The sequence below is a fragment of the Nannobrachium achirus genome (assembly GCF_963921795.1).
Source record: "Nannobrachium achirus genome assembly, chromosome: 1".
NCBI lineage: Eukaryota > Metazoa > Chordata > Actinopteri > Myctophiformes > Myctophidae > Nannobrachium > Nannobrachium achirus.
Window position 1 is genome coordinate 33,724,128 of NC_137810.1, and position 22,678 is coordinate 33,746,805.

General features: G+C 43.7%; 1 protein-coding gene across 1 annotated transcript in view; it reads right to left on the reverse strand.

Annotated features, from left to right (window-relative positions):
* rhpn1 (rhophilin, Rho GTPase binding protein 1) overlaps positions 1 to 20,598 on the reverse strand; it is a gene marked incomplete at both ends in the record, with an annotated part of 30,432 nt that extends 9,834 nt beyond the window's left edge. Inside the window, 5 exons of the mRNA XM_080728362.1 lie at positions 381 to 456; positions 3,266 to 3,394; positions 14,771 to 14,886; positions 19,823 to 19,928; positions 20,576 to 20,598. Coding sequence (XP_080584488.1) covers positions 381 to 456; positions 3,266 to 3,394; positions 14,771 to 14,886; positions 19,823 to 19,928; positions 20,576 to 20,598 — 450 coding nt within the window. The remainder of the gene's footprint in view (positions 1 to 380; positions 457 to 3,265; positions 3,395 to 14,770; positions 14,887 to 19,822; positions 19,929 to 20,575) is intronic.
* Positions 20,599 to 22,678: the final 2,080 nt, after the last annotated feature.

The following is a 22,678-nucleotide window of genomic DNA, read 5'->3' on the forward strand; positions in this document are numbered from 1 at the left end:
GCACGCACGCACGCACGCACGCACGCACGCACGCACGCACGCACGCACGCACGCACGCACGCACGCACGCACGCACGCACGCACGCACGCACGCACGCACGCACGCACGCACGCACGCACGCACGCACGCACGCACGCACGCACGCACGCACGCACGCACACACACACACACACACACACACACACACACACACACACACACACACACACACACACACACACACACACACACACACACACACACACACACACACACACACACACACACACACACACTCACACTTTTTCCCTCTTTAACAGTTTTAATTGTTCCGACACATACAAGCCACAAGACGTAACATGACCAAATTATTCTGATAATTTGATGACATTCTCCTCACCTGAATAGAGACTGTGAAGTCCACTTCCTTTGTTTCCTTCAAGCCGAGGGGGATCATGGGAACGTTGACTCCCTCACTGGGAGTAAAGGAAAATGTAAACATAAAACACATGCAGCGCAGGATACTTCACATTGTGAATTGCACACATTAAACACACACTAGCTACATTACTTCTACAAAATTAGATAGACTAGCCCTTACCCGTTAAAAGATATGAGCTCCGAAATGATGTGCAGTGTGTGGGTTATGGGATGTGCACTGTGCACACAGTATATGAGGGATGGAAAGTAACTTTAACTGGTGCTTGCATGATAATATGTAGGAGCATCAATGTAAGAAATACCCATTTTGTTTAATGGCTACAGAGATACTGTGTACCGATCTGCATGATTTTTGGACAACATCTGTAACAGGGCCAGACAACCCCCCCCCCCCCCCCCCCCATATGCTAATGATGATGCAGATTCAGATCAATTGGTCCAGCCACCGAAGAGAAACGCTGTGACAGACACTCAGACAGACATTCAGACAGACAGACATTTGGATAATTATATGTTTGATGTAAATGGTGCATTTATATAGCGCCTTTATCCAAGGCGCTTTACACTACAGAGATTGTGCATTACATTCACCCATTCACACACACATTCATACACCGATGGCGGAGGAAATGGACCACCAACCTGCTCACCGGGAGCAACTAGGGGTTCAAAGTCTTGCTCAAGGACTCTTCGACACCCACTCTGGGGGAGCCCGAGATTGAACTGGGAACCTTTTGGGAACCCTCAGTGTTCTAATGCCGGTTTCTCTACCCCTGAGCCACTGCCGATGTACAGTATGGTCTACAATTTACAATGTTCTGCATCTGCAATGTGTGTCTGTACAGTAGTGAACATGTGCTTTGTCAGTAGTATGTGGTGTGTCTACTGGTGGCTTGTCACAGCACCATATGCAGTGCCACTAGCAAAACACGAGGCTGTAATTGTTTCATCAAAGGCAAAGCAGTTGCACATGACCTCCAAAACAAGATATTCTGCTGTTCTGCTGAGTGGCTGACTCACGTATCAACTTACTATAGACAAAAAGAAAATCCTATTCAAAATGAGAAAATCTTAAAAAGGGGGACGCAACCCTTGGCAGATATTGTGGTTTGATTCCAGTTCAGGTCACAAAATTACAGCAGGATAAAAACAAGTCAGATTGACCTGATAGTACTTTGTGATGTAATCAACACACAGCTGCAGCTAATAGGATTATGGGTGTGTTAGATATTAGGTGGGTGAATATGCAAGCATTGACCATGGCTGGCACACTCATGGCTCTGGGCACACCTAAATCTGACAACCCATTTAGCTGCAGCTGCATTGCTTACTTGTATTCAATCTGTAGTTTTTAACATGAACTGGAAAACAAACCATTAAAATCAAAGGGGGGTTGGATTGTGCTCTCAAAGATCTATGACAGTAGTAGTACTCAGATTTATTATGTGAACAAATAGCAGCATTTATTAAACGTTACTGTAAATGGACTGCATTTATATAGCGTCTTTCCGAACACTCAAATGTACTTCACATTCACTCTTTCAATTTGGCATCCTTATTTTGAACATGTCATCAATACAACTGTCAACTATATACACACACACACACACACACACACACACACACACACACACACACACCACACACACACACACACACACACACACACACACACGCCCTTCAATCCCTCTAATAAGCCAATCCAAAGCTAAGCATTAACCCCCATACTCCCAATTACACACAAACACAAACACACACACACACACACACACGCGCGCGCACACACGCAGAATTAATGCCGCTCTAATCAGGGGATTTGACCCTCTTCTGAACCTGAGCTGCAGAGGGAAAATCTCCTATATGCCTGGCTAACACACACACACACACACACACACACACACACACACACACACACACACACACACACACACACACACACACAGTTTGGAAAATAGCTGCTGTACAAGCTTACAATGTGTCACAATGTGACATGTTGTGAGCTTGTAGCTCTGCTACTTTCAGCGCATGACTCATGCGCTATGAAGAATAAATCACAAATTTGGACACAATGATCAAGGCCATGTAGTGTTGGGATGATGTGACACAATGTGGCTGTGATGGCAGACAGAGTGATCTACAGAGCCTTTGACTGGTAGTTGTTTTTGTGGAATATGATTGAAACAATACAGATGACGTTATGTTTGTAAAATCCTGAGTGCCGGTTTAACTGGACGTGTACGATAATGACAGATTAATGTGTGTTGGGATGGGGGGGGGGACTGGGGTCGCCAAAGTGGGGTCCCTCGTAATATGGGGTCGTGGAATAAAGTGAGTGAGTGAGTGAGTGAGTGAGTGAGTGAGTGAGTGAGTGAGTGTGTAAAATAAAATAAGAGCACTATTTACTATTTACCTATAATGTGCTGTTTTTACTGTTGCTACATTTAAAAATATAAAATAACAAGTGTGAAACCATAGACATATTCAATCATAGCTAAAGTATTTGGTATTTGGATTTGGAGGTATTGAGGTATGACATTTTATCGCACAGCCCCAGAAAGTAAAGAAATAAGTGTTAAATTGAGCGGTAATTAAAATCGTACCTATCATTTTATAATGGACGATTTACTTTTCGGGCAAGTGGGCATTACCTTCGGCAAGTAGAACATGACCTGTACTTGCCCGATGGGCAAGTGCCTCTGAGACCTTAGTGTCAACCCCTGGTGTGTGTGTGTGTGTGTGTGTGTGTGTGTGTGTGTGTGTGTGTGTGTGTGTGTGTGTGTGTGTGTGTGTGTGTGTGTGTGTGTGTGTGTGTGTGTGTGTGTGTGTGCGTGCGTGCAGCCCTACCTCTCAGTCTGGTAGACCTCCATGTTGCTGTTGAGCTCCTCCAGCTCCTCTTTGAGCAGCTGCAGGTTGGAGTTGACGAAGCTCAGCTCCAGAGCCACGGTCTCCTTCACCTTGTTGTTGGTGGTCGCCCTGCAACACAACACACAGATCTTATTTACTGGCACGGTAGAGAAACATTGATGTACAATATACATAAGCTCATTTCCAACAGCAGTCCCTTGATGGACATACTGTAGTTTTAAACAATCGTTGAAATTACATGTTAAGGTTTAGAGTTAGTGCAAATTGTAGTCTAAAACAGGAGAAAGAGCCCTCCATAACAACACAGGACCACACTGGAAACAAGCCCTTAGGGCTTTTTGTGTTATACTTTTAGCGCCATTGTATTATTGTACCACTGTACTATTTGCAAACTGTTAATAAAGTATTCAATCAATCAAAAACAACAGCCATCCATGACAGCACACAAGCAGAGATACAATTAGCACAAAACATGTGTGACACGATTAACCCAAATACACAAGGATAATATTTTGGTGTCATGATTCACTCATGATTTATCACAGTGGTGAAGTACAGTACCTGCCCATTATCATGGATGCTGGGGGTTTAGATCCAGCACACTGCTTCCAGCTTTGTAGTGTCTATATGAATACAATGTGTACATCCAGCTTCCTATAAACTCACATAATCACATTTGTCAATTTAGTTCCCAGCTGTCAGCAAGCTCCAGGTGCTATGCTAGCTGTCATCTGCCTCACAGCTCTTCTAACTCAGCTTTAGCATTCTAGCAGAATAAAACAAGACACTAACAGCATGGTTCTCTTTGCAATCTATAGCTATTGGATAAAGCACATAATCAATCATAGTAGACCAATCAGTAGCTAGTGTTGGATGAAGCTCTTTACTGTAGCCAGAGGCCAGAAGTGTGCAAGCAGAGTTCTGCAGGTTTCAGGCAACATTATGTGCTCATCAAGTAGACAATGTGTAGAAAGTGACATGAGAAACTTGCTAAACTTAGCCACATGCTCCATTTCTCTTTAGCCACAGTGTCATTAAAATGTGTCTTATGAATCTTATCTTAACTGATGGATGATCATCATTATGGCTAGTTTGCTAAAGACTCATTTATACTAGGTTATTGGTTTGCCTATGATCCTATTACTGAGACACTACACTGTCTCTCTGCATTTCAATAATGTATTGTGTTTACCTTGCTTACTGTAAGTTCTCTGGATAAAGAGCATCTGCTAAATGCCTTAATTGTAAATTATGCTAATAATGCTGCTGGATTTAAATGAGCATCTAAACATAGTATAGCTAGAACCATAGGTATTCTTAACCACTTCAGAAGTTCAGCCCTATACTACTATGTTGTCCAACAAATAGCAAGCTCACCACAACGCATCGTTGTGAGCTTGTAGATCCACACAGTTTCTTTCTATTTTTGAAAATGTAAAGAAATGCTGCCTGTGATGACATTCCCAAGAAACGGACACATAAAGGGACACACTATATAATGTACTTTCCACCAGCCACAAACAAGCCACACAGAACAACCTTTTGGTTGAGACCTCTCTCTCTCTCAGTTATTCACGCCCTCTCTTCCGTCACTCCATTCACTGCTCTTCTAAACAAAGGAGAGCCTTTTTTTGTGTAAAGCTTACGCTGTTGCGGTATGTGTGTGTGTGTGTGTGTGTGTGTGTGTGTGTGTGTGTGTGTGTCTAGGGGGTCTGATGTTAACAAACGTTCCTGGAAATCTTGAGGCACTGCTAGGTTGTCATGGTAACTGATGCTATACACTGGCCAGGGTAATCCCCGTGGTTACGTAATCACTGGAGCCCTGATATGACGGGCTTCTGGGCCTGATGTATATGGAATGTGTGTGTGTGTGTGTGTGTGTGTGTGTGTGTGTGTGTGTGTGTGTGTGTGTGTGTGTGTGTGTGTGTGTGTGTGTGTGTGTGTGTGTGTGTGTGTGTGTGTGTGTGTGTGTGTGTGTGTGAAATGTGGACCTTTACTACAACGAATATACAGTACATCCTGATCCTCACAAGAGAAATGGATGTTTTGCAGTTAAAAAGGGAAAGATTCAGGTTGGGGTTAGGGTTAGTATTAGGCATTCAGAGGATGGGATTAGGGAACTAGGGATAGTATTAGGCATTCAGAGGATGGATTAGAATTAGGGTTAATATTTAGGCATTCAGAGGATGGGATTAGGGAACTAGGGATAGTATTAGGCATTCAGAGGTGGGATTAGGGAACTAGGGATAGTATTAGGCATTCAGAGGTTGGGATTAGGGAACTAGGGATAGTATTAGGCATTCAGAGGATGGGATTAGGGAACTAGGGATAGTATTAGGCATTCAGAGGATGGGATTAGGGGAATTAGGGTTCATATTAGGCATTCAGAGGTTAGGATTAGGGGGGTTAGGGTTAGAGTTAGGCCTGATTTATAGTGGCATACAGGTGTCGTGCACCATAAATAGAAGATCTACAAGCTCCCATCTCCGTGCATGGCAGCACGGCACGTTTAGCGCTTGTAGGCCTTGTTTTCTGCTTAGGGTTAGGGTTAAAAATGGCAAAATAATATTCCTAAAATCATTGTCCTTTGTGTACACTACAGTGCTCCATATTGTCACATGTGTAACTAAGGGACACGTGACTGAATATGTCATTGGCACACACACAGACACTCAGGGAAGGCCACACTTCCACACACAATGCACAACGTTCACAAACATGGGGCAAAATGTTCACTATTATCTTACTTTATTTTCTAGTATACAGGTACTGTAGTTCACGCAGCGCACGCAGCACGCCACACGCACACACACACACACACACACACACACACACACCACACACACACACACACACACACTAGTGATGCGCGGGCTAGTGATTTTTATGGACCGCGGGCCCCCGCAATTTTAATTATCTGACCCAGCCCAGCCCAACCCGCAACAACGCATCGATTTTCACAGCCCAGCTCAGCCCCGCGGCCCGGCCGTCATTAAATACATGTCAAATACGTCTTTGAATGTGGATTTTTAAGGCAGCTGTGCAAAAACAGAAAGGAGAAACTTTGAGCACTGATTTAGAGCACATAGCCTAACAGTGCAGTGCAAGAGAGCCATACAAAAATATCGTTCGATACATTTAAAAGAAATGAACAGTTAATTAGCTACACTAGCCCTTACCCGTTCAAAGATATGAGCTCCAAAATGATGTGCAGTGTGTGGGTTATGGGATGTGCACTGTGCATACAGTATAATGAGGGATGGAAAGTAACTTTAACTGGTGCTTGCATGATAATATGTAGGAGCATCAATGTAAGAAATACCCGTTTCGTTTAATGGCTAACCCCCCCCCCCCCCCCCCCCGCCACAAACACACACACACACACACACACACACCCCCCCCCCCCCCCCCGTGTGTGTGTGTGTGTGTGTGTGTGTGTGGGGTTTGTGTGTGATTGTGCATGGCCTGAACAACAGCGCCCCTCCCTTAACATGTGTGGTCACAAAAGGTACTGTAGGCTAAATAGATATAGATACACCATAAAAATGCTATTATACAGCATACCATTTGTGAAAGTGACAAACGGGCTTCACAGTTATGTCAGGTGTGTTCATATGCTGATGGTGATGCGATTTCAGATCAATTGCTCCAGCCAACCGAGGAGAAACGCTGTTTCATACAGACAGACACTCACTCACTCAGACAGACATTCGCAAAATTATAGTATAGATGACGGCATGACGAGTGACGACATGCATGCTTATTTTAATTGATAACACTCCTGTATGAGTATGACTATACACACGGAACACAACTACTGTATCACAGAGAGATGAGGATCGAGTCACAAGCCTATTAGTCACGCACCGCGCCGAGACACCAAAGCAACAGCTCTACGCCTCTCAACATAATTTGTTGAGAAAATATTATTTCCTACAATCTATGCTCTCACCGCAGCACGACAGCATCCAACCTGCAAAAGGTAATTAACCAGCTCCTTACCTATATCTGCTGCGGAGGTGCAAAGTTTATCAAACTTTCAAAGGGTGTACGTTGTTTAAGTCAAAGGAGCATTGTTTTCATATCATAATATGAACTTTAGTTTAGTCAAAAGCTTGTACAATCCAAACTGGTCCACACGTGAGTTGTTCTGGGTTCTGTTTACATTAAGCTGAAGATAGGCTGTGTCAAGTAGCCAAAAACTAACAAAGCAGAAGCACTTCCTCCCAAGCGGTGGATTTCAAAATAAGATAGTTAAACTCCCATAATATGATTAGGCAACGGTTTTATTTTCAAGTCTACTTACAGGAAGTAATGGACTTAATTAGAATTACATGACAACGGACCAGTTTGGCTGACGAGCATAGAAGGACACTTGGTGCGCATTATAGACCGAACGAGACCGCCTCAACCCGCCCCGCCAATAAAGTGTACATTTCTTGGCCCAGCTCAACCCCGGCCCGCGGGCTGACCGCGGGGGACCGCGGTCGCGGGCCGCACCGCGCATCACTAACACACACACACACACACACACACACACACACACACACACACACACACACACACACACACACCACGCACAGTTCCCACAATAATCCTCCTCATCTTTGTATGTTTTTGCAGACATTTGGTCCTCATATGGTCCTCACAAGATGTACCAGAGCAGAGCAGAGCGAGCACACACACACACACACACACACACACACACACACACACACACACACACACACACACACACACACACACACACACACACACACACACACACACACACACACACACACACACACACACACACACACCTCTCTGGGGTCAGTCCCAAGGACAATCTGATTAGTCAGCTTAAAAAAGGCCTGCCAAATATCCCCTTTACACACACACCACACACACACACACACACACACACACACACACACACACACACACACACACACACACACACACACACACACACACACACACACACACACACATACGACACATTGCCAACACACACTGTTCAGGGGTAAAAAATAATTAAACAATCTCTTGCTGTTTCTATGAGTGGACGTTGCTGAGAAAGGAAGAAAAAGTGCCAGATAACCTGAAAATGACCCCTTTCTGTTAGAGTTTGTTTTTGTTTTATACAAACTAGCGCGTGTCAGCAACCAGACCCAGATTAGTTTGTTGAGTAGCCACAGATAGGCAACCCCCCCTCCCCCCCTCCCCCCCCCCCCCCCCCCCCCCCGTAACACAATGACGTCTTCATCAGCCAATCACAAGCTCTGATGATTTACAACCACCACTCCCACCCCCCCACCCCAAATGTCTCATTAGAGATCTAAACTCCCCTCGACCCAGTTCCAGAGTCAGAGATGTTTATGTTTTTGTGTGTGTGTGTGTGTGTGTGTGTGTGTGTGTGTGTGTGTGTGTGTGTGTGTGTGTGTGTGTGTGAGAGAGAGAGAGAGAGAGAGAGAGAGAGAGAGAGAGAGACTGAAGCAGAATGAGAGAGAGGAGCAGAAGAAAGTGGAAAACAAAGAGAGAGTGTAACAGAAAAGCATTTTTGGTGTACGACAGAGTTGCTCGCCAAAAATAACAGCTTTTTAAACAAAAAAAAGTTAAAACAGATATTGCTCCTTTTTACCTCAACACCAAATCTCTTCACAAAAATACCCAATGTACAAGCTCTCAGCGCGCGTCGATTTGCGACATGTGAGCTTGAGGATGGGTTTGTAGATCTGCTATTTTTGCAGAGTGTTCACCCAGGACAGAATAGGGACGGCTAGGGTTAAAACATGAGGTTAAAACATAAAGGATCTGATCATTCCAGACCAATAATAACCAAGGATGAGCTTCCCATGGCTCTGTTTGGGATTCTCCGTATGGGAACAACAGGAAGACACAAAGCCTGTTGATTAGAGGCAGGCCTGTGCGGGGGGCCTCTTTGTCTGCACCCCCCCCCCCCCCCCCTCCAATAGAAGGGGGAGGCGCGATGGCGAGAGTGTGCGTGTGAGCGAGAGGAAGATTGTTTTATTTCCCCTAAACTGAGTCATGGATCTTTCCGAGAGATGGGACCAAGTGAAACAAACATAGCCGGGGGAACGAAAGAAAGAAAAAAAAGAAAAGGTCCACAAACCCACTCCCTGATTCAACAATGAGCCTGCAGAGGTATTCTTTGATTTCCTCCTCCATGAGTAAACTCTGCTTCAAACTTAATAAGGTGCACAGACAAACAAGTGTGTGGGTGGTATGTGTGTGGGCGTGTGTGTGTGTGTGTGTGTGTGTGTGTGTGTGTGTGTGTGTGTGTGTGTGTGTGTGTGTGTGTGTGTGTGTGTGTGTGTGTGTGTGTGTGTGTGGGGGGATGTGGGCCCCTGGGGATCGGCTGTCATTTAATTAGAGGCGCTGTTGTTTTCTGCGTTGATATATTAGATCCTGACACAGCAACAGTCATAGTAGTAGTGAGTCACATGTCCACTTGAACGTATACACGCAGATCAGCCAGAGGGAATGAGAGACACAGAGAGAGAGAGAGAGAGAGAGAGAGAGTGAGAGAGAGAGAGAGAGAGAAAGAGAGAGACTGGGCATTGTTTCTCTGCTTTGACGTGTGGTGGGCTATCAGTGACAGTCCAACACACTTAGCAATAGCAGATGTGCAAGCTCACAATGTGTCACGATGCGACACATTGTGAGCTTGTAGATCTGCTTGTAGATCTGCTATTTTATAAATGGGGCAGGACCCATTTATGGGTCACAGACCAAGTTATATGGGTCACAACTCAAGTAAAGATCCAACTTTCTTATCCTACATTTGAAAAAAATATATGAATTTTAAAATATTTTAGTGTTTTTTAATGATGTTAAACATTTTAAAACAAACGAACAAACAAATCTAAGGAATTCCATAAACAAAAAATCATAATAATTAAGAAGTAGTCGATCTACAAGCTCACAAGTGTGCTTGTAAATCGACTATTTTCACCGGTTTGGGTCCCGGGCAAACATATCATCTAGTCTCTCTTTTGGGTCTTGACCTGAAAAGTTTGGGAACCACTCGGTATGAAGACTAATGCAACTCGGTGCAATGACCATCACACACATACAGTACCTACTAAACTGCAACAGGTGCTGGACAGAGTTTCAAACAGCAGGAAGGGATTAAGCTCGCTCCGCACACTGACTGTGTGCTGCTCCAGAGGCGTCATTTATTAACAACAGATACATGATGTTTGCAGCCAACGCGCTCTTCATCACAACTACAGACATACAGACGGAGACGGAGAGACAGAGGAGGCTGCCGCTGGACTTGGGGGGATAAAGATGACGCTGATGTTTTTGGAGAGAAGGCTTTGATGGTCTGCCAGCCCCTTCATTTTTTATTTTTTATTCCTTTCTCTCCGCTAGTAAAACTGTTAACTGTGTGAGTGACAGCTGGCTGCGTTGACGCGAGGCCAGTGGAGTTATGCAACGTAAACTGCAGCAGGGCTGTGCCATGTTTCGTGTGTGTCAGTTCAGACGCAGTATGGAAAATATTAACAGGCGTCTAAATTATGCTCAACACACACACACACGCATACACACAGGAGCACAGTCTAAGGGGGTCTTTATACCAGGACGATTGGAAACGCTGCCGGTCTCGTTTTGGATTTATTACCCAAAAAACGTCGCGTTTACACCTTGTTGTTGGTTCGTTTTTCTGTGTTTATACTACAAGTTGACAACGCATGAATTCAAGCAAAATGTGTCATGTTCCCAGCCTACATAGGCCTATACTGTGTATTTACCCTTCAACTATAAAATATATAGGCCTATTGTTTTTAATGAGACATGCTTTGTAATTAGGCTATATGCTCCCAAATCCATATTATTATCGTCTGTTCGCATATTCAATGAGTCCCGCAAAAGGAGGTTTTTAGCGAGGTGAAGTGAAACACCAACAAAAGTCACCTGGAAGATGAAGGTCGGAACATTTATAGCCTATGGAGCATATTTCTGGACATTATCTACGGGGATGGGCTATATTAAGTGAGTTCTGTCTTCTATCTGCAACACAGAAGTAGGCTATAACGCACCATGCAAGGCAGCTAACGGAGTAGCCTACAGAGGCACATATGGGTATGGTAGTCTACCATACCTTGATTACAAGGGAAAATAATAAAATGTAGCCTACTTCTTAAAATAAATTCATCATGCCTGTTGCTAAGTATTGGCAACATGACTGTCTTGCATGCGTGCCTTGCACGTGCAAGACCAGACAACAGTCATGTTGCCATACCTTAGCTCTTACTGAACTGACGCACTGCACTGGGATGCGGCGCAATGGAGGATGATGTGCCGTCGCCGTCGCAAAATAAACTAACGGAATAAATTAATGAACTGACGCCATACGCCACTGGCAGTCTGTTATTTCACTGGAAGTCACAATCATAGCCTTCCGTTATGGCTTTAAGTAAATTGCCTAGTTTGGAAGCAACATGCGTGCCTTAAGAGGAGGCTAGACGCACTGGAGAGAAAAAGCGACATGATTTCTTTGACTGGAGGAGAGGGAGCGAGGATATGGAGGAAGTTTTTGTGATGGTCTCTGACTGACTGGACAGTTATGTTTATTCTGTCTGTCTGTCTGTCTGTCTGTCTGTCTGTCTGTCTGTCTGTCAGCAAGACTCAGCATATTACAATAACTCACTCATTACCTGAAGTCCGCTGCGTCTGTGATGTGGCGCGGTGCATGAAGAATTAATCCAGTATTTTTTGGTGAGAAGTTGAAAAAGGGGAACGCAAAATAGTCATTAATCATTGGTTTGCTTTGCTTAGAATGGAATACCATAGCCTAATGGTTTAATTTAACTTTGCGGAGAGGAGAGCTGTTGCAACTCCGACAGGCCAGCTATGGTACCAGCCCAGGTGCGACGACTTGTGCGTAATTAGACATTTTTAAAAGGCTTTCATATAGACTACTCCTGACATTTTTCAAATGAGGTTTGTGCTAATAGATCACTGGGCTATTTTCTGGGTTTTAATTAGGCCTACAACAACACAAATAATAATAATACATTTTCGGTTAGCCTGACAGACTGACACTTTATGCAGCAGGGGAAGGGGAGCAGAGGAGGGGGTGCTATGACATCATCGCACTCTCCCTCACGGCCGAATTCCGATATTACACCGTTGCGAAACTGATGCGAAACCGCAGAAATGCACTTTCAGAGCCGAATTCCGAAAAGTATCGGTTAGGGTCATGAAACCGCGTCTCCGTGTGTCAAAATGGCCGAATCAATAGTAAAAACTATCGTCTACAAAAAAATCGACCTCATGTAATGACCCCCTAAGCAAAATACTGTAGATGCATAAAGGCAAATTACACAGACACAATACGAGCGCAGAAACAAGAGTCACACAATGAAACAGAAAGTGTCATAAAACATGGGTGGTGCTGGGAAGGAGCGGGGGGGGGGGGGGGTTTGAACCCTGACCTTTTCCCACCATGGGACTGTGGGTTTGTTGGTTCATCAGACTCATCCTCTGCCACCAAGAGTGCCACAACAACACAGGGCTCTAGCACACGACGACAACGCTGTCACACACAGCAGATAATAATAAAAAGTGAAGTGAGCTGTGCCTTTTATGAGTTCATTTCATTAAGCGTCCCGCGAAGTGTGGGACATAGGTACATACAAACAGACAAAGGAGGATGTAGGAACGGTCAGCACCGCTCAAAAACTAGAGGCACGGTAGGGTCTTTATTCATCATATAATAATTATTAACAGTCTGGTTTACAAGAGGAGCCGTGCGCTTGTAGATCAGCTATATTCTACACAACTTCCCCTTATGACATTTCCAGAATAGGGATCTGCTGGGGTTCATGTGGTTAAATTAGCAGCACTCAGGAATTTAATATGCAGATGACACTACAATAGATCCTGTTTGATGGCTGAATGATGCAGGTCTAAACCGGGCTGTTAAGTCTGACATCATTTTGTAGGCAGAGGAGAACTTTTGCCCCCCAAAAAAGCGAATCTTTTTACTATTTTTACTATTTACAAATTTTTCTTCCCTTTGTTATTGAAAGGAAAGTGGTAGAATTATACTTTAGTAGTTATTTTTGTCTCGGATCTGTTGAAATAGCGAGGGACAGATATTGACAATAAATCTGCTTGGAGGTCTGACTACAAAATGATGTCACGGCTTAAAAGCCCCATAGGCATCAACCTTTGATCTGGTCTGCTTTGATTCGTCCCAAGTTCCTCTAGTTAATATTTCTGGCAACAACAAAAACAACTCAAACATAATGCATCTAGTTTCCTTAAAGATTAAACAGCTTAAAACAGGTTCCTTAACTTAACCCATTTAGGCCTAACCTATAGTTAGGCCCAAATCAGAATTTAGCGTACAAAAACAAATATGTTGCAACATACTGTACATGTACTGTAAGCCCCTCCCATACACTAAAATGTGTACCCGGAGTAGTTCACCCCTAAAATGACTTTTTTTCTATTGATTACTCACGCCATGGATACTTGAGTTCAATAATATTTTTTGTTTTGTATTTGTCGCATTCCTAAATCAAAATGTGATTATAGTAAATGTACCCCCATTGGACCCAAATGCATTTGGGTCCCCATCCAGAATCAATGGGGGTACATTTCTTGTAATACATTCTTTGTCTTAGGAATGCGATAAATACAAAAAAATTATGATTTAACTCAAGTCTCCATGGCGTGAGTAATCAAAAGGAAAAAAAAGTCATTTTGGGGGTGAACTACTCCTTTAATACAGAGAGGAGTACATACTGAGGTTTTACCACTACAAATATACTAGTTCCTGTCTAACCTCTGATTGGTTCAACAGTGTTTACTATCCTGTTAAAGCGAGCCATGCTTTATGAAAAAAAGAGACTTGTTGCTGTGTTGACTTACTCAACAACAGCTAGCTCACAGCCCTGTGTCCCATTTTGGTTACTTATGCAGTGGACAGATGCAGACAATTGCAACCTGATTTCCTCAATATTTAAAATAGCACTTGTAGGTACGGATTTCATCATATGCCTGCTGTCTAGTCGTTAGTGTGGTAGCTATAGGCAACCAGACTATTGATCTAGGACTTTTATGTCACCTAAAGTAAACCTGTTTTCTGTTAACACTTAAATCTAATATAAATGGTAAGACGGAATTAATTTCCCAGCAGATTCCTCGCGACTTGTGTCAGTGCAACCACACTTGCCCATTTCTAGTAGTCTATTGTGTGCACATGTTCCAAGTGCTGTACAGCCATGAAAACCGGTAATAATGCAATATTTAAATGCAGTTTTATATAAGGCTCGTCGCTGTATGACACACCAACAATTCCTCTGTACGTAACTCATACTTGGCAATAATGTGTGTACTTGCAGAGTTGCCAACAGCACTCGGCACCAATACCCCACCAACACAAGCCAGACACCATAAATCAGACGGTTTGAGTCCCGACAGCCAGAGGCGAACCCTCGGTTTAATATAGTCCGGGCATCTCACCTGAAGAGGTTCTCGGCCCCAGCTCTCATGCGCATCTCCTTGTTGATCTGCTGGTTGATGCGGGCCCGTCGATGCTGCAGCCTACTGCGCTGAGTCTGGGCAAAGGGGTCACATCCCTGGGTATAGTGAGAGAGAGAGAAGAGACAGAGAGAGGAATTACCACAGAATCCAAAACATTACTGAGTGTGTTTCTATTCTACATGCACTGCTCCATCAGTCATCACAGTGAGTGTATTGTGCAGACAGATTCTGAAACAGCTATGTTTTCACAGATGTGAATACTGCTGTCTGTGCTTATGACTGGCTCAGATGGGCAGCTTGTTAAATGTAAGACTCCTAGAATGATGAAAGAACCATTTAAAAAATACAAACTAAAAACACACAAAGATATACAGACATTATATCTTCATGGAGGTTTATGGAACGTTGTCATTGGTGCTGTTGCTAGTCATGGCTGCCAGTTCCCACCTGATGTCGTGTGGGAGTCCAGACGAATCCAGATCGTACTGAATAACTGTTAGTTTGCACAAGGTCTTCAGACTGGGATTTAAGTCTAAGATGTACAGGCCATCCACTGGAACGGGTGTGTATATATATCTGTATCCTCCAAAGAGGATGATACGATCTCCCAACATGGAACAGCACATCCGAGACATCCTAAACGGGCCTTTCCCCTTGGGCCCAACCTCCTTCCAGGAGAAGGTCTCTGGATTGAATTTCCAAAAATCTGTGATGATCTGGTTCCAGTTGTCGCCACCAATTATGTACAGCTCTCCATTGTAGGCAAAGGCTGAATGACACATGCGTCCTTCTGGTAGAAGCTGTGCAGAAGGCATGCTCTGCCAGCAGTTGGTCTCTGTGTCGAATACGCTGATGTTGTCGTAAAGGTCCTCGTCCTCCGCTACGCCCCCAAATACAAACATCTTCGTCCCAATGATAGTGGCAGAGTGACTTGAGGAAGCAGGTGTGCCTCTGGTGTTAATTAAAGACCAGACCATTGTGGTAGTGTCCAACTTGTAAATATCATTAGGTCGAGGGCGTATAAGCTGGGTGTATCCTCCACAGATAAACATGACCTTGCCCAAGACACAGGCTGAGTGGTTGTACCTCGCCTCTGGAACAGTCCCAGAAACGTTGGGCTGGAACCACCTGTGGGTTTCAACATCAAATGCATAAAGGACATTGCAGAACTTCCTTGTGTAACAGTCCTGCCATGTGGTGACACCCCCCCAGATGTAGATGACATCTTCCACTGGCACAGCCGTGTGGCTGTAGCGCATGGATGGGACCTCAAGGGGACGTTCTCCTCTTCCATTGGTCACCATGGGTAACTGCATCCAGTGCAAAGACAACGTGTTGAAGATGTGCACCCGAATCTGATCCAAGTTGTACATGGACCCTCCAAAGGAGTACACCTTGTTCCCGACTGCCACAGCAGCGTGGCCGGCTGTCTCTGGTCCTCCTTTCTCTTTGGTCACCGCCCAGTGCAACATTTGTCTCTCTGTTGTTCTATATGTCTATTTACGTGTCCAGGTAACTCCGTCACTCGCCTTTGGATAACAAGGTTCTGGGTTCGATCCCAGCCTGGGAACCGCCAACTTGCCGTGAGTGGCACGGCTTAGATAACTACGATGGGCGGTAAGTACTGGGAGCTGATGGTAGGTGTTGGGCTCCACCTCAGCAATCCATCTCCAAAGGGTCTAGTGCATTGAAATGGGGTAGACACCCTTGTTCCTGTCTGTAAACAGACAGAAGGCCACTCAAACCTAACTACTTGTCTCTCCAAAACCCAGTCTGACGTTATGGCTTATCACTCTCAACATAGTCTCACTCTTCCCTCTGCAACTCTCTCTTTCCACCCAACAACACCTGATATAGGCTGACCAGAGCTCTGGTCTGACGACACACACACACACACACACACACACACACACACACACACACACACACACACACACACACACACACACACACACACACACACAACACAAACTTTTGCCATGCATGGCCATCAATGAGCCATCAGCTGTGTTACAGTGTTACAGATACAGTCTGCATTTTCCATGCTAATGCAGCAGGTCACACTACTCTGTAGCGGCAGGCCGGCAGCTCAAGCTGTCACAGACGCCTCGGTATAGACCAGTACAGCTCTAAGCTATACGCTATATGTTGGCATCTCGTTCAAATGAATGTCACACAGTCAAATGTCCATTTAACTCATGTCTGTATTTAAAGTGATGCCAAATGCTACCACACTGTGTGTGAAGTGAACACCAATAAGTTAGCAGAACTTTCCTAAAAACAACTAGGCAATCGGTTGCCTTAAAAATCTTAAAGGTGACATTTTATACTATTTTTCAAAATAGCATTTGGTGCTGACATGTTTACCATTGAGCCTGCCTTGCTCTGGGGATAAACTGAATCTTGACCATCAGGTCTATATTTGTGTCATATTTTGCAAGGTGAGACACCTCTCACACAATTCCAATTGTCTCAATTAGGGATGCGGTATCGGTACTCGCCCCGATACCGGCCTATCTCACAAAGCGCCCGAGTACCCTGTGTGTTCCGCCACTTCGCCTTTCTCTCTCTCTCTTAAAGTATCAAAAGTAAAAATACAAAATGTTTGAGCATAGCAGATCTAGAAGATCATGCACAGTACAGGAATTTCCATGAGCTAAACCTGAAAATAAAATGTGTTATATACAGCCAGAAAGTGAGGAACATCTGATAAGACATTTTGTATTATTAATTGTACTCGTATTGGTACTCGGTATCGGCGAGTACTCAAAATGAAGTACTCGTACTTGTACTCGGTCAGCAAAAAAGTGGTATCGGGACATCCCTAGTCTCAATAGAAGAGCAGGAAGACAAAAATACAACCACCCAAATTGTATAAGTTATTATATTGTATTAACATGCTCTGCCATACAAATTGTACAAAATGTAATTGTATTCATTAAAAAAAAATGCATTTTCTGTGTGCAATAGGTATTGCAGGTGAGGGAGCTGCTGAAAGAGTTTGCTACTAATCTTGGCCTCTGCCCCACCTTCCCACAACTGGTTGTGTCTTCCCATTTTAACGTGAAACCATAGTTACGGTGAAGCCCCGCCTTCTGAGCACTGGCTGTGAAGCAAAACAATCTTTAAAATAGACTACACCACTGTTTCCCAAAAACTGGGTCAGGACCCATTTGTGGGTTGCGGACACATTTTTATGGGTCCATTTTTATATATTTTTTTTTATTTAATTATTATTATTTCAAAACATTTTCAAAATACATTCCCCAAAAAGCATGATTTTTCTAAGTGATTTGATCATTAATAAAATAAATCTATTAAATTCCATAAATTAGAAAAAGTATTCCATAAATTCCATAAAAAAAGTAGTGAAAATAGGCAGTCTAGTTCGCGACACGTTGTGAGCTTGTAGATCTGCTTTTTTTTTACTAGTTTGGGTCCCGGGTGAATGTTTCTCTTTTGGGGCACGGGCTAAAAACTTAGAGAGCCACTGGACTACTAGTAAAGAGACCATACAGGAACAATTATGAAGGTGATATTATTATGAACGTGATATCATTATAACGTGCCATTCTTACACCTGTCCTGGTTCATTTTCCCATAGCTTCATTTGATTGGTTTGGCAGCATATTTGAACTGGAAACAAATGGTGTCATACAGTATGTGTTTCCAGATCAGATAAGAATTCACTACTTTACATGTTGCCTATCCACTTTGTGCCTCGTGGCACATAAGGCCTACTGCCTATTATATTTATGTGAAATAGAAACTTCTCTTTGGTTTAGTGCGCCTTTTCCCTGCGGATAGTTATGAATGAATTGGCAATACAATTCTCAGAAAAACATTGATGACTCTCTGGACGTTGATATGTGCGGGCCCAGTGAAGAGAGTACTTCACGCTATAGTACGAATGGCAGACAGCTCATAATCCATATCCATACATAGTCCAGTATTCTTATTATGAAACACATATAGTTTGAATCAGTCCCCTCTCCTCCCCCAGTAGTTGTGGTTGTGGCACTTGCTTTGTGGGCAGTGGGCAGTGATGAACTTTTTGACCTCTTTCCCAGTCCCACCACATAGCAGCACAACATACTGTAGCTTTTGTGTGGTGTGTATATAGGCCTACATTAGTATGTATAAATGTATAAAATGTCTTTCTGGTGGAAAACGACTTTAACACTAACAACAAAATTACTGAATCAAGTTAGGGCACCTCATCTGAACAGTCGTAACTTATAGGTCCCACGTCCTTTAGTCTCATCACGGAAAGACCTCATGCCATGGTGACAGCAACAGCCACCGCCAGGCCATGTACAGTACGTAGCCAACTATGGCTCTCTAGAATCCCATCAGTTCATCATAGAGTAAACCATCCGCCTCACGCTCACAAGGTAAACAACTGTACTGTAACATGATGGATGGAGTGGGCCATATCGTAAACACGCCGCAGGCATACTCCCTTCTCCTTACCCCCCACCATCAACAAAACCACCACCCCCGCCCTGCCCCTGGCCCTGCCAACTTGCGCTGCCCCACACTTCTCGGCATTTCACTCCTTCATCTTTCTCCTTCCCTCTCACCCAGTTAAGGTGTTTGTCTAGCAAGCGCATGTCCAGTAATCCTCAGAGTGCCTGGGTGGATTATAGGCACTGGCTGGCAGCTCCCCACCGGGATGGGTGGCGTTGGGTGGAAAGATGCACTCCAGCATGCATGCTGAGCCTGAGAGTGTGTGTGTGTGTGTGTGTGTGTGTGTGTGTGTGTGTGTGTGTGTGTGTGTGTGTGTGTGTGTGTGTGTGTGTGTGTGTGTGTGTGTGTTTTGACTTGGTGTCATGACTTGACTAGATCTCACGTTGAATGTGCGTGTCTGTATCTCTGTGTGCACAGGCATAGCTTTGCATTATTTATGTTGGTGTGTGTGTGCAGTTAAGTTATAGTTACAGTAGTGCATGCTCTTACAGGTCTGTAACTATATGAGAGTGTAACTCTCCTGAGTTACATTAACTGTGGGTCCCCACACAGGTGTCTCACCTTTCGGATGCTTTCGCTGTGGCTGATGATCTCCTCCGTGGGTAAAGCTGAAGGCATCTCGTCGTCCGAGACGGCTCCCTCTGACAGGGACTGCGTCTCCTCGTCTCTGCAGAGGACAAAATGTTGATGGTGCAATTGTTGCTATTAATTTCAACAACACATAATTACAAAATAAGTGACACATCTTGTGTCCGGTATAATATGAACTGGTCAAACCCGACTCTACTATTGACTTGAAAAAAATTGGACACTGCTCCTACAGATTTTGGCCTACAATCACGCAAAGCGGTACACAGTATCTCTAAAGTCATGTCATCAACATGGATCTGTCCCATTTTCCCATATTCCCTCCTGATTGACTACCATTGCATTCTAACGTTTGTGTATGGGACCTGACGCTCCCGATTAGGGAGTCTGGTAATGTAAAAAAAAAAAAAAAACATTTAAGAACCACTGTACTAAGTGGACTCCTGATGTGCCATACCCATAGTGTCATAGTAAGTGACATATCATATCATATTCATATCAGTGGCATACCATACATATTCTAAGAAAGCCTAGCTCTACTGACATTGAGTAATTGGATATTATGATCAAAATAAGAACATTATAGGATATAGGCCTAATGGTGTGTACAATCTACATTTAAAATTTGCAACGGACAAGGCCAACTGCCAGGTTGTCCGTGTACGTATGGACATATTGATGATGACCCTTGCTCTGTTCGGACCGCAAATATTATCGACCACTTGCCTTGTCGTCGCAGGTTGCTCCATCGTGCATAAAGTAAAGACTGGCGGCGTTGGAATCGGCTACATGTCGAAGACAACCTCGTGCACCAACTCTGGAGAGCGTAAAATGCACAGCACACACACTTCCAGATTACTACAGAAGGCAGATGGGAACCTACAGAAAAGTTAGGCTATAATGCAGCTCAGCTATTCAATATGACATACCACCTCCTCCTCCTCCTCCTCCAACTCCTCCGCTTGCTTTTCTGCAACTTGTGTGAATGTGTGCCTGTGCGTTCTATGTGAGATTATTCGAGGAGGCGGGCTTCTGAACTCAAGGCCCCCAATCAGATCGCAGCCCACGTGGTAACAACCAATCGCGACAAGGGTTATTTCAGAGTGACAGACAGATGTGGCCAATTATATAAGTCTCCAGCACTGGCCGTTTCCATGGCAACGTCAGGGCTGTGGCTCGCGCGCGTGTGTGCGTGTGTGTGTGTGTGTGCGTGCGTGCGTGTGTGTGTGTGTGTGCGTGCGTGCGTGCGTGTGTGTGTGTGTGTGTGTGTGTGTGTGTGTGTGTGTGTGTGTGTGTGTGTGTGTGTGTGTGTGTGTGTGTGTGTGTGCGTGTGCGTGCGTGTGCGTGCGTGCGTGCGGGGGTGTTTGTGTGTGTGTGCGCGCGTTAATGTGAGTCCTGTGTATTGTCAAAGACATTGGTTCCGCCTCCTCTCCCCTCCCCAGGGTGGGGCGTAGGAAAATACTAACAGATTCATGGGTAGACTATCCGTCAGTCAATATTATTGGGGGCTAGCAGAGTCCGCAGCCTTGTAATAAATTATACACTGTAAGTAATTTATCTGAGTGAGAATTAGGCTACAATAAGTGGATAAAGGCGTGGCTACCAATATTATATCCCATCACTGAGAAAATAGTTTTTACCCTTTGTCTTTTCCAGGCTCGCCAACATTGGACTGTCATAATATCAAGGCATATATAAGGGCCACGGGCAGTGCATGCCTCTAGTCTAGTGGATATAAAAGGGATATGGACAGACAGATAGGCCTAAAGGGGACACAGATACAGAATGTTTGGTTTGTTTGTTTAGATACAGCTTCTTGAATTTCTGCACAGAATTGATTTTCGACATTGGTGCCATTCTGTCAGTTTGAGATCGTTTGGAAGAAAAACTAAAAAGTCACAAACATTTAATTGAATTAAAAACATACAAATATACAGAAACAATATCAAAACATTATTAGTAACAAATTAATGACAATATAGGAACATACAGAAAGTATATGATATTTATATTTAGCTACAGATGCTTCTGTTTTTGCACAGAATGGATTATTAACATTCACTTACACTCAATTAACACAAGTGTGATTTTGTTTTACATTCTTTAGGAAAAACCTTAGAGAACGAAAGCAAACCATTGACGGTTTGATTAATTAAAATGAAATTTACATGGGAACAGCTCCTGATCCACTGATGATGCAAAGTGATATTTTACCTATAGTGGCCTGCCTCGTTATAGTCTATTATTTGTATTGCAATATAATATTATTTAGGAAATGTTATATTTTGGTCAACGTTTGCCTGTAATCTCTTCTATGGTACCACATCAATACAGCATGGAATTGTGGACACAAATATTATCCGACGATTACAAATTACATTTTGGGTCTGAGGCAAAATCACATAAATGGTGGTCCATGGCTCAAATGCAGAATAAATTATGAAAAGGGTTGAAAACCACTGCTTTGGTCATTGATGGATGGAGCCAGATCATCTACAGTATAGGCCTACTCGCGGAAGCGTTTAAAGAGAGGACGGATGCTCTTCCGTAGGCTACTCTGTTCTATCCATCTGTCTTTCAATGTTATATGAGATACATAAAGTTGTGTAAATAAGCCTTAAAGCTTACTAGGATCTCCTTTTAGTTGACCTTGTAGGCCTACCAGTGATTTGTGCTGTCATGAAACATTTTTCTTTTGCAAACTTCTAATAAATTCTTCAATCAATCAATCAATCAATCAATCAATCAATCAATCAATCAATCAATCCAAAACGTTGGTTCACTCCTCTCTTTGTCCTATAATTAATAAAAAAGTTTGCATCACAGCTA